The sequence below is a fragment of the Balaenoptera acutorostrata genome, chromosome 2 (genome assembly GCF_949987535.1).
Source record: "Balaenoptera acutorostrata chromosome 2, mBalAcu1.1, whole genome shotgun sequence".
In the NCBI taxonomy this organism is placed as follows: Eukaryota; Metazoa; Chordata; class Mammalia; order Artiodactyla; family Balaenopteridae; genus Balaenoptera; species Balaenoptera acutorostrata.
The window spans coordinates 141,942,909-141,955,477 of record NC_080065.1 but is presented as its reverse complement, the minus strand read 5'-3'; the positions used below and the strand labels follow the sequence as shown (position 1 = coordinate 141,955,477).

The window sequence follows — 12,569 nt, the reverse complement described above, 5'->3', positions numbered from 1 at the left end:
TCCCCGGCTCCGGGACATCTTTAAGCTTTGCATCTGAGATCCTCTAATACAGTGGTCTCGAACCTTTTTTTTTTTTTTTGCTGCAGCATCCTTTGTTCAGATGAAAGCTCCTGGGACCCCGATAGTTAAGCATATAGAAACACAGCTGCTCTAATGGAAAGGTGGGGTGAGGCTCCCCCTCGGCCTTGCCCTCCCACCAGAGGACTCCTGGTGTGGGGATTTAAAACCCACTGGGTGTGAGTCTGAAAGCTGGAGAAGCGGGGGTGGGGTGGGGATCGGACATCTTCTGTCTCCTGACCTCCAGGGTCACAGCAAACCCCCAAGAGGAAAAGTGTGTGCCCAAGGTGCCTCCAGAACTGTGCTGTGCCTAGAGCCATCTTCCTGTTGCAGAGGGAGGGCCTCCAGCAGCCGCCCCATAGGTGTTGCCCGCAGGCCGTGATTCATGCAGCTCAGTGGATGGTGGGTAGGGAACGTGCTCACTGCTCAGGTCCTGGGCAGGGGTGGGCGGGGGAGTAATAGGCCAGGCTGGGCTCACAGGCTCACAAATCCCTGCCCCCCTCACCACCTCTTCCCCCACTCCCCCTCCAAGCGGCCTCTCATCCTCCGCGGGCAGAAATGTATTCCTGACAATTAATTAATCTGAGAGGACGGGCAGACAGGGAAGAGGAGGGCCGCCTTATCTGTGATTTATAACCTGGTGCTGAGACAGGCCAGGCTTCTCCTCTGGGCTCTGGACTTCGCACAGGGAGCAGAGACATGGATGGGGTGGCTGCCTGGAGAGAGGGATTTTAGCAGTAAAAATGACCATGCAGCTCCCTGGGCCTAGGTGGGAGCACCTGGGGTGGTTCTCAGTTTATTCATTCCTCAGGTGAGATGGGAGATCCAGGTGGGGGAAGAGCAAGATGGGATTTGGAGGAGGAGACAGGGTCGCTGTGAGAACAGGTATGCCAAGGACTTTTCAAGATACAGACAGAATGTGGGGCAGTTGGGAAAGACCAGGTGATGCACCGTGTTTTAAGGCCTGTATCGGCCCAGAAAGTGTAAGGGGGAGATACTCTTTTCTTTACATCAGAGTCTGTAAACTATAGCCCATGGTCAAATCCAGCCCACTCCAGGTTTTTATAAATAAAGTTTTACTGGAACGTATCCATGCCTACCGCTGCATGTGTTGTCCATGGCTGCTTCTGAGCTACAGTGGCAGAGTTGAGTAGTTGTGGTAGAGACTTTATGGCTGCAAAGCCTAAAATATTTACAGTCTGGCCATTTGCAGAAAGTTTGCTGACCCTTGCCTGAGGCTCTTCAGGATAGCATGATACATTCCTTAAAACTATGGTGGTATTATCCGGCAGCTGTTTGAAGATACGATTAATATATTTGAAAGGCAATGAAATCTGACTCTGATGTTCTAATAAATACTCCCTAAATGCTGCAACACTTTCTGTGCCGTGAGACGAGTTTAGAAATGGGATGGCTCAGTGAAGAGAAACTTCAGGATTAACACCTTGGAAAGGTCTAAGTCCCAGGATCTTACATTGAATTTAACTCTGTAGGAAGCAATGGTGAAAGTGAGACGATTGCAGTTCTGATGAGTCACGGTTCCCAGGAGGCCCAGGAAGGTCCAGAAGCAGTGAGAGAATAGGAAACAGTGTGTTTCTCCCCCTATCGCGGCTGAGACACACCCCCATCTGGACAAATATCCCAGGGTGTTTTATTTGGCTGTTCTTTTCATTTCTTTCTTGTATATTCTTGTGGGATGCAGTGGAGGAAGGACGTGAAGGTTTGGACTGAAGTAACATATATCGTGTGTACACAAGGTAAATCAGATAGGTACCCAGGTTCTGGGTAACAATGGCAGCGTATAGGACATACCCATCGTTTTCAAATTTAGGTTGCAGTTGTAGCAAATTGTATCTTTATGCTGTGAAGCTTTCCTTCATCATTGCAGCTGAAAGTGATGTACCCTTTTGAAGCAGGCATGATAAAGTGAGGCTACCTACCGAAACGTGCTCCTCCTCCTCCCCACGGCAGATATTTCTAATGGAGCACAGCACTCTTTCCTGCCGAGCCCCTTGCAGTCGTAGAATTCTTCTCACTGTGGGAAGGCGTTGCTAGTTGATCTGAGTAGCGTGCCACATGAAGCCTATTTGCCAAGGTTTTATGAACCTCGTTGCCAGCACTCATTTTGTGTCATTCACATGGCCTCCTGTTGCAGTTATTTCTGTGCAGGTTTTCTCAGCCCGTTTCTATTTCATACTCCTTAAATATAGCATCTGCCATTGTTGTTATTTGTGGTCCTCTCTGTGTTTTAACTGAAGCTCCTTCAAGGCTAGGACCAGGACCACACACTTTGTATCCTGCGCAGCACCAAGTGCAGTGCCTTGCACACCGCAGGTGTTCAGCAACAGTTCGACCATGTTGACTGATCATGTGCACGGAGGCCCTGTGAGATAGATCCCTGTGGTGGTGGCTTCATGCTGGGGTGATGACCGAGGCAAGGACTGGATTGGTCCCTCTTCTAAGCCCCAGTGGAAGTTTGCAGGAGGCCTTGTAATTAGGAGGACAGGAGAACAAGGTTGACTTCACAGGCTGGAGGAAGACAGTTCAGTTCACTGCACAACTGTTACATGCCTACTGTGTGGCCGGAACTGAGCTAGTAGTTGGAGGTACCAAGATGGATGTGACCCAGGTTCTGCCCTCCCAAGCTGACACTACGTGTCAGGGAGATAGTCGTCATAGAAGACGGAAGGAAATGAAAAGGAATTCAAAGACCAGTAATGGGGCACACGAGGGGTCCTGGGAAGGGTTCTGGGGTCTCACCTAGTTCTGCTTGCCCCATTTAGTTTCAGAAGAATCGACGAGACCAGGACGCCACCAAACACAAGCTCATGGAGATCGCCAATTACGTTGATAAGGTGAGACCAGGTGTGTCCTTGTGGGAAAGGTGCCAGCACCTTAGAGGAGCTGCAGGACAGGAGCTCACACCTGACTTGCCTCTTGCTCGACTGGCCGCCCCACCAGCTTCTAGGAGGCAGTAGCGATACAGCCGAAGCTCAGTGGTCACGACGAGACCGTCAACTGCACGGACCTAGCCAAGTAACTTGTCTTGTTTGGGTTGCTGTTTTGTTTTGTTTTTTAATTTACAAAATGAGGGGTTGATTTAAATCAATAGCTTTGGGTAGTTTTTGTTTTTCTGATGGAATCCTGTTTCCAATGTCTAATGTAAAAGTCCGATGGAAGCAGACTCCTGTAAGCTGAAGCAGGGGTGGGGACCCAGAGTGCTGTCCTCTGACCCCCTTCCCCTCATCCCTGCCTTAAAAGTTGAGGAGTGGGTTGTTTGGGGTCAATCTGTATAATCTCCATCTGTAAAGCAGTTCTAAAATCATTTGGTTTTGTCTCTTAGAAAAGCCGTGCAGTTGGTTAACTTGCCTAGGTCAGGCTCTTTTAAACAAGCTCTTAGGAAATACCCAGATTCTTGAATTTTACTAGAATAGGCTGGTCTTGAATTTTACTAGAATAGGCTGGTCTGGGACTTTGTTTATATGAAAGAGTGCAAAATGCAGAAGAGGTAACCTAGAATGACCATGGCCTCTTGATAGGCGAGTAGTAAATAGTTTTAAAAAGTAGATTTTAATGTTTGGGATCGCAGGTCTCTGAGAATCTGATCACATTTATTGTACAATTTCAGGGCACTCACAAAACTTCTGAACCTTAACTCTGGGCCTGCTAGGGATTCCTGGATCCCAGGTCTCAAGGGGGAGTTTTGTTTTTTTTGTTTTTTTTAAATATTAGAGGATAAGGAAGAGAACAAATATTTTTAGGGATTTACAAGCAAATTTGGTAGTGTTCTGAAGTCATTGGATGGGCAGGTCTGTGCCCTGTGTTTTTGCCGTAGATGACTCTGGAAATGCTGGTCAGTGTTTGGTGCCTGGTGAAAGTCAAACACTGGCATTTCCTGGAAGGAAGGACTCCAGGGACACAGTCCAGTCCTCTCTCTAGCCTTCAATTCACTCAACAATAACATCTAAATGATCCCACAACCCAAACACTCAGCATCTGGGAAAACAAGAAAAGCTTGTTTCCCTGGGGGTAGACCCTGTTATCCCCCATGTGACATCTATTGTTCTGGAGATGCTGCAGGTGGGAGACTTGGCTGGGTCTCCCTATGTGGATTCTGCAGCTGGTCTGGGTGATAGAACCAGGGGTGCTGGTGAAAAGTGGAAGGAGAAGAGAGGCGTTAGCAAACCACATCCTTGCTGGAAGGCCCCCAGCCTTGCCAGCTGGTCTGCTCTGTGAAGCAGTCTCGGTTCTCTCATCTGCAGCTGAGGTTAGTCACTCCCGGCTGGGGTTAGGGAAGGCAAACTCACTTCTCTGAGGCTTGCTGACCCACCTACTTGAACTGAACTATTATGGAACTAAAACTGGAATGTACTGCGCTAATCAGCTGAATCATGAACCGAATCAAAAATGTTTATCCTTAACTGTGAAAAAAAGCCAAGTTTAAGTCCTCAAAAAGCTCCCTAGTGAAGCAAGTTCAAACTGAAATCCAAACCCTTTATTTTCTGTAATGATTGACCGAGCCCAAAACAGGAAAATCAAAGTTTCCATTGAAATCAACTGAATCTACTGAATCTGGAGCCCATTTACATCACAGTTTCTTGGGGGCAAGTTGATTCTCTGGATGTGTAAATATGGTAGCACTTCAGCAGTGTAGTGTCATGAGTAGACTCTGAGGTCTAATAATCCGGGTCTTAATCCTGGCTCTGCCAGCTTCCTGCTGAGACTTTGGCAAGTTACTGAACTTCTCTAGGCCTCAGTGCTTAATACATAGGAAGCACTTGATAAGCATTGGTGCTATGATTGTTATATTTACCTGGGGCAGTACCTGCCGCTTTCGGATTAAGATGGCATCTCCTGCTCACGTGACCTAGGTTCACCTGCAATTTTTTTTTTTTAAGTTGCTGTCTCAGTATTCTCTAGGGTAGGCCAGTCAAAGAATTCCTTGTACCTACGCCTTCCAGTACTTCGCTTTAAGGAAAACCCTCTTCCTGTTATGTGTGTGTGAGATGAAAGATATTGTGCCATGAAAGTTAGATGTAGCTCTAGCCTTAAGGAGCCCAAGGATCAAGGCCTGTTTATAGAATTTCAGGATCTCTGGGTTGGACAAAATCCTGAAGATTATCTGGGACCTTTGCAGCCTAAAGCTTGCAACCTGTTTATGGCATCCTTCACAAAACCCAAAAACCCCCAGTGATGGGGAAGGAAATTTTGAAAGTAAGCACATCTATCTACATGTATTTCATTTACACCCATTTACTTCCAAAATGAGTGGGAGACGTCTTCCAATAAATCCATTAATATATCCACACAATGGAATACTAGTCAGCAATAAAAAGGAATGGCAGACTGATACAGGCTACAAGACGGATGAATCTCAGAAACATGCTAAATGAAAGAAATAACAAAAGACCACATATTGTATAATTTCATTTATAGAATATGTCTGGGAAAGGCAAATCTGTGGAGACAGAAAGTGGATTAGTGATTGCCCACGTCTGGGGGTGAAAATGGACAATGATAGTAAATGGACATGAGGGATCTTGTTGGTGTGATGAAAATAGTCTAAAATTGGATTATGGTGATCACTTTACAACTTGGTAAATTTACTAAAAAATATTGAGCTGTACACCTAAAATGGGTGGATTCTGTGATATGTAAATTATGCCTCAATAAAGTTGTTTTGAAAATCCATATACAAGAGAACTTTTTAGACATGTATAAAAATGATAAGGGCCGTAAAGGAATTGGGAGGGATAGTTGTACCAGACACCTGGGCCAAAGGTCCTTATTATAGATGACAGCGTGGCTTAGCTCGCTTTGAAAGCTTTTTTCCTGTTTGAAATGAAATGTCTTCCTGTCTTTTTTACCTATAGACTGAGCCCCACTTTAGGCTCATGTGCAAAAATGCTGATCCTTTCTCCACATGAGAACCCCGTGCATGTCTGAAAGCAACTCTGTGTCCTATCTCAGTCTCCATTTCTCTAAGCTAAGTCACCCCAGCTCTGCCACCAGGGGCAGAGCCTCTCTTAGGATGTCGTGCCTGTCTCAGGATGTCCCCCTTCTGAGAAGGTGAAGAGCAACACCTGTTCCCTCCTCCCCTTGGAGGCACGTGTAGAAGAGAAATCTGGAATCTGTGCTCTGAGCGCTTGGGCTGGGAAGGGGCTCATAATCTCAAGTGGTGTTGACAGATGATGCTGTGACTCTTCTGTGTGTGTTTTCAGTTTTACCGATCCTTGAATATCCGGATTGCCCTCGTGGGCTTGGAAGTGTGGACTCATGGGAATATGTGTGAAGTTTCGGAGAACCCGTACTCTACCCTCTGGTCATTTCTTAGCTGGAGGCGCAAGCTGCTCGCCCGGAAGAGCCATGACAATGCACAGTTAATCACGTAAGTAGCCTTTTCCATATGTGTTGCCTTGGCTCTGGCTGCAAAGCCCCTGCCTGCAGTGCGTGTGCTGTTCGTCCTTTTCTCCCCAGTGCTGAAGGTTGGCTGCACTAAGCCGTCCTGACTCTCCGGTCCAGGTAACGAAGTGTTCCTCAGGCATGTGCTCCGTACCCAGTATATCCAGGAAAATATTAAAAAGCCTGAGTCATAGCAATCCCAAGAAGTGTTTACAACCCAAATAAGAAAATTAGCCTCAGACATATTTAGTTGAGTCTCTGAAACAATTGGGTGTGTGTTTGGGAAGTGAGTGACTGTTGGTCGTGGCTGCTTTGAAACAGACTTTCTAAGGGGCTCACCTTGATCTTCGTGGCGCTTTGTTCTAGAACAGGTGTTAATCGCCCAAAGCAGGCACAGGAGAGGGGCCTCCTCGGCTTGTCCTTCGTGTCATTCCCAGGGGCTCAGGGCCGACTGCGAGACAGTCAAGTGGCAGATAGTGCAGGAATAGTGTGTTTGGGGGGAGGGAGACATGGGGGGAGAGGGCGGTTGTGTTGGAGTTTGTTCAATCCCCAGAGAGAAAAGAACAGAAACTGATGGGGGGTCGTGGTGGCCCTTGACAGTCCCCCGTGGTGATTATCTAGTATTTATTGTTGACTTCCAAAGGTATTCTCAGGAAGTTACAACAAAAGGCACATACATAATAAAACCAATTTTTTTTTTCCTGTTTCCTAAATATCTCTGGGACAACAATCATTTAAACCTTTGTTTACTCTTTAAAAGAGACCGGGGAAATAGCCGTACCAAAACCCCCAGTGAGCGCTTACTTCATGATGGCACGTTTACCTAGGAAGAGTCTTTGGTTACCAAAACGTTGGCCTGATCTTTGAAAGCCTGGAGTTCTGCTTTGGGCAAGACCTTGAATCCAATTGCCAGTAGGACTTCCTCGGAGCCATGTGTGAGTTTATCAGATAACCAGTAGGGCGTCATAGAGATTTGCATGTATGTTTTTGCAGATTGTTTCTCTGAAGATAAACATGCCTTGAGTTCAACAAACATGTATTAAGCACCCACTATGTGTCTGATTCTATGCTAAGTTCTAATGACCCCAAAATAAATGAGACAGCCTTGACTGTCTAAGATATCATGGTCTAAGTAAGAAGACAAACACAGAGATGTAAAAGCATGATGTAATGAACTTCCCTGTAGATCCTTTCAATGAATTTCATGTTTGTGGCATGCACGAGAACACTGGTATTTTATTCATTCCTTTGCCCCTGCCCTGGATGCGTACAGCTGAGAAAAGCGTGTATTAATCTGGGGGAATGTAGCTGGCTGTTGGCAGATTAGGAGCACAGTTGCAAAACAAAGGCAGAAACAGCTTCTCCTTGCACCCAGCTGCACTTTTTGAGGCTCCTGATGGGACACATCTGTTTCCTTGGCCCCAGAGTGATGCAGGAATGAAGCATCAGCCCCCACAGCTGCTGCCCTGACCCCCCCCTCCCCATACACATACCACAGAGCCGGGGATATGGCAGGGCACCCTGGCAGCTGGCGGAAGTGGGCATGATTCACTTCAGCATCAGAACCTGTGCCACCCTTCCCTCATCCCCCACCCTCTGACCTTTTCCTCTGCGGCAGGAATGGGATGCAGCTTTGCAAGCCCTACCCATTTCCTTCCAGGGAATGGGGCTACGGGCATATTGTGGGAAGAAGTGACCTTTTGCTCTCTCTTCTGTTTCTCTGGAGCAGTGAGAGAGTAGGTGAGAGGAAGTGAGAGGTGTGGTGACCTGGAAGTTGTCCAGCTGGCCTAGAGTAGTGGGATCTCTCCCCTTGGGAATGATCTGGGAATGTCAGCAGGGCCAGGGAATGCCGTGATGGCCACCCACTCCTGGGCACATGGAAACAGCCCTCTCGGTCCCCACTCCAATCACCCTCTCTCCTTCCCTCCTGCAGGGGCATGTCTTTCCACGGCACCACCATCGGCCTGGCCCCCCTCATGGCCATGTGCTCTGTGTACCAGTCTGGAGGGGTCAACATGGTGAGTCTCAGCCAATATACTGATGCTGCAGAAGGTGGAGAGCTGCCCCACAAGACAGGAGGTCATCTTCTAAAAAATAATTTTATATTAATTGTTGCAGGAAAAAAGAAGGTTGGACATAAAGAAGGGCAATTGTTTAAAATGAAGGCATTAAGTTCTAAGAGGTGGAGGTACTCAGGGATGAATTTTCATTTATTGTAATTTATCCCCAATTTTCAAGCTCAGGAGAACCTTGAAGCAATTACATTAATCATACATCACTAGATGTCTTATATGTTCCAGACCAGGGGCTGAGAAATTGTAAGATACAGAGATAAAATGTTTTTTTTTTAATCTGAAGTCTTGTGTTGTTCTGTATATCTTTATGGAACAAGAGCCTGTCTCAGAGTCACAGGAAATTATTGCCCTCTTTTGAAGTTCTCTCTGACTTCGTGAGAGTGTTTGGACTACTCATGTCTGACCTGTGAAGTAGACAGCAAGGAGGCTGCTGTCCATTTATTTGTCCACCCCTCTATCCACCTGTATTTATTGACAGATGCAGCAGGGTAGTTAAGAGCACGGGCTTTGGTCACAAAGCCTGTACGCACAGCAATGGTATAATCAGTGGAGGGCTGTGAGGCTTGGCTAAAGAAGAGGCAGGGCTGTAGCGGGGAGATGTCCTTGACCTGAACTGTCTCCCTGAGCAGGACCACTCTGAGAATGCCATTGGCGTGGCTGCCACCATGGCCCACGAGATGGGCCACAACTTCGGCATGAGCCATGATTCCGCGGATTGCTGCTCCGCCAGCGCGGCTGATGGTGGGTGCATCATGGCAGCTGCCACCGGGTGAGTCAAGCAGGAAGGTGAGGATGGGGAGGACGGCCGGGCACGAGAGGCCAGTGCGGCCCCCGTGTTGCTCCCGGCCCAGGGAGCCTCTGTTATACTAACGGGGGCAGTGAAGAAAAAGGGGGTTTTGACAACAAAAGCATTGGAAGAAGACCAAGAAAACAATCGTGTGGAAGGAGCACAGGTTTCTAGCAGGAAGTTTGGTGTGGTGTAAGCTTAGATATACTTAATTTCTGTCTTGGGGTTCTTTAGCTATAAAATTGGCATGACCACGTGTGTCTTTTCCACTTCGTGAATTTTTGCTGAGAACCCATTTGTAACAGCCACAATCCTTAATCCCTCCATGTGAACGAAGTGTGATCAGTGCTGTTATGCCTCAGGCCAGATTGAACGCGCTGAGCCTCCAGAACAAGGAAAGGGAAGGGGAGCAATCACACACCCCACAGTGACTCCTCAAGGAATTTATAGGCTGTGTTTACCACAAGGAATAAGGACAAGGCAGCTCCATCTCCCTGTAGTCGTGAGGGGTCTTTAAACCAGAACCTTTGAAAGAGAATTCTGGAGTTGCTTAAAAGTCAGTGCCTGGACTCAGACAGCAGAGAACACTGGGTTCTTCCGGGACCCTAGTCACTCTTCAGAAGGCACCATGGTGGGAGCTTGTGTTCCTCCCACCCCAAACCGTTAGGGTCTGCTTATGCTTCTTAGGGAATGGTGTGTCTCCAAGAGGAGATGCAGGGGCTTCCCTGGTGGCGCAGTGGTTAAGAATACGTCTGCCAGTGCAGGGGACACGGGTTTGAGTCCTGCTCTGGGGAGATCCCACATGCCGCAGACCAACTAAGCCCGTGTGCCACAACTACTGAGCCTGCGCTCTAGAGCCCGAGAGCCACAACTTCTGAGTCCGTGTGCCACAACTACTGAAGCCCATGCGCCTAGAGCCCGTGCTCCACAACAAGAGAAGCCACTGCAGTGAGAAGCCTGTGTACTGCTACGAAGAGTAGCCCCCGCTTCCCGCAACTAGAGAAAGCCTGTGCGCAGCAATGAAGATCCAACGCAGCCTAAATAAATAAAGATAGATAGATAGATAGATAGATAGATAGATAGATGCAGCTTTCTTGGAGCTCCAGTGTCCAGTGTTTTCTCCTCACTTCTCAGAGAAAGTGACACACAAAGGATGATGTTGACATGCAGGGGACAACTCCATGGGTCATGCTCAAATCCCTGTGAGCTCACCATTAAGTCCACCTCTTTCTCTCTCAATCTAAAAAGCATATTTGTAGACAAATGGTTGAGAGAGTTATATTAATTACTACTCCAATTTGTTTTTAAGCTGTTCACACATTTTAGTAGTTTAACAATTATTAGTAACAAGTTCTTTGTGACATTCCTGACAACTGAAGAAAACCCTCCAGTGTTTAACCTTTAGCTGGTTTAGAGAATTGGGATCAGGATAACTCTTCCCTTATAGACCCAAATTGTGGTACTGACCTGCCGCCAGAGAGTGTATGACTTTTGACTCTTTTTCCCAGTAGCGGGATCCAGGACCTTTCATATTCTTGTGATAAAGACCATGTGTTTGTGAGTTAGCTGGTTGAGTTTGGAGTGCTGCCTGCATCCTTAGAACAGAGATCAGATCACTGGCCCAACGAAGAAATTAAACCCTTGAACTTGGCCTTTTTTGGCCTGGTCTTCTGTTCTAAGAAAATCTCCATCTAATATCAGCTTCAGGAAGAGTTTGGGTTGGCTGGAATTTTATTCAGCTCTAAGGCTCAAGAGACCTATTGTAACACACTAGTTATCCTTTATTTATTGCAACTCCTTCATGAAAATGGGTGAAATTGTTGCTTCAAATTTTCAAGTAAATCCTCCATGGAGTGTGAGAAAAAAGGCATTATGGGGTGGTTAATATTTCTTAATTCTTAGAATGTTAATGTACAGGTGATGTTCTATTGGGGCAGAATATATGTGCATGGGACTATAGGGGTCTGAGTCCAGCTGGAATCAGCCTCATGGGCAGCAGGATTGATGCTGTTCTGGCTGCTTGATGCTCAGACTCCCAGCTAATTCCAACCTTGTTCTTCTCCCAGGCACCCCTTTCCCAGAGTGTTCAACAGATGCAACAGGAAGGAGCTGGACAGGTACCTGCAGTCAGGCGGAGGGATGTGTCTCTCCAACATGCCGGACACCAGGACGCTGTATGGAGGCCAGAGATGTGGAAATGGGTACCTGGAAGATGGGGAAGAATGTGACTGTGGGGAGGAGGAGGTAAGGTGTTGTGCTGGTGCTAGTGGGAGGGGAAGAATTTGCATTGCCTTCAAATCTCAAGGTTAAAGAGAATGCAAGCGAAAATTTAGTCCTAGGCATTTCCTGCATACACGTGGCTGTCAAAGACCCCATCACAAATAAGATGTGGGGAGTAAGCCTTAAGTATGGACCATTTCTATAGACCCTCCCGGTTTGAAGTTGACATTGTTTATGTCCAGATTGGGGTGGAGTGCTCCTTGTGAGCATCAGGTCTACCCGGAAACCACAGTCTTTGCCAGTGAAGCCACAGGTGGCCTCCTTGGCCCTCCAGCTGCACTGAATTTATTCTGAAGGCCATGCAGCCGGATATATGAACTTGAACCTGGGCCTTATGAGGATGCTTAAAATAACAAGCTCATGCTGTTTGGCCTGGAGAAGAGATGATTGAAAGGAAGGGGATGTAGGAAGTACCAGCAAGTCTGAAAGGGGCTTCTAGGAGGAAGAAGGAGCAGAGCTCTTGGTGTACAAGCTCTTTCCTTCCTTATAATCTTCAGAATGAGAGTGGTGGGCGTACAGCATAGCTCTCTCACTTTTAACAGATGCTTGCTGTTCTGCAGAAAGCAGAACTGAATAGTTTCATATCTGTTTTTTGAAGGATGAAAATATGTAGGTTAACATGCAAAATAATGTGTGGGAGAATGTGTGAGTATTCTACGTATTCAGAATAAACTATGAGATTGAGGGTCTGTATATGTGGGAAAAGACTATTTGATTTTATAATCTTCTCTATGGTTTGACTTTTTCTTAATGCCAGCACGTAACTTTCATAATAAAACAAGAACTAGTTAAAGGCTCACCATCTGCATCACCATGAGTTCAGAGAGATCAGCCCAGACCCTTCAGAAAGGAGAGAGTTGTATTATCACGGAGGGCCCGGTGGGGTTGAAGAGCAGCCTGTGAGTGGGCTTGGCCAGTTGGCTTATATTCAGAGGAGCTTCTCATTCAACAAATATTTACTGAGTATG

General features: G+C 46.9%; 1 protein-coding gene across 1 annotated transcript in view; it reads left to right on the top strand.

Annotated features, from left to right (window-relative positions):
* Positions 1-12,569, top strand: part of ADAM19 (ADAM metallopeptidase domain 19) — an 86,841-nt gene that overhangs the window by 49,824 nt on the left and 24,448 nt on the right. The window contains exons 8-12 of the mRNA XM_007165528.2: positions 2,841-2,912; positions 6,279-6,445; positions 8,393-8,477; positions 9,164-9,303; positions 11,388-11,565. Of these exons, the coding sequence (XP_007165590.1) occupies positions 2,841-2,912; positions 6,279-6,445; positions 8,393-8,477; positions 9,164-9,303; positions 11,388-11,565 (642 nt within the window). The remainder of the gene's footprint in view (positions 1-2,840; positions 2,913-6,278; positions 6,446-8,392; positions 8,478-9,163; positions 9,304-11,387; positions 11,566-12,569) is intronic.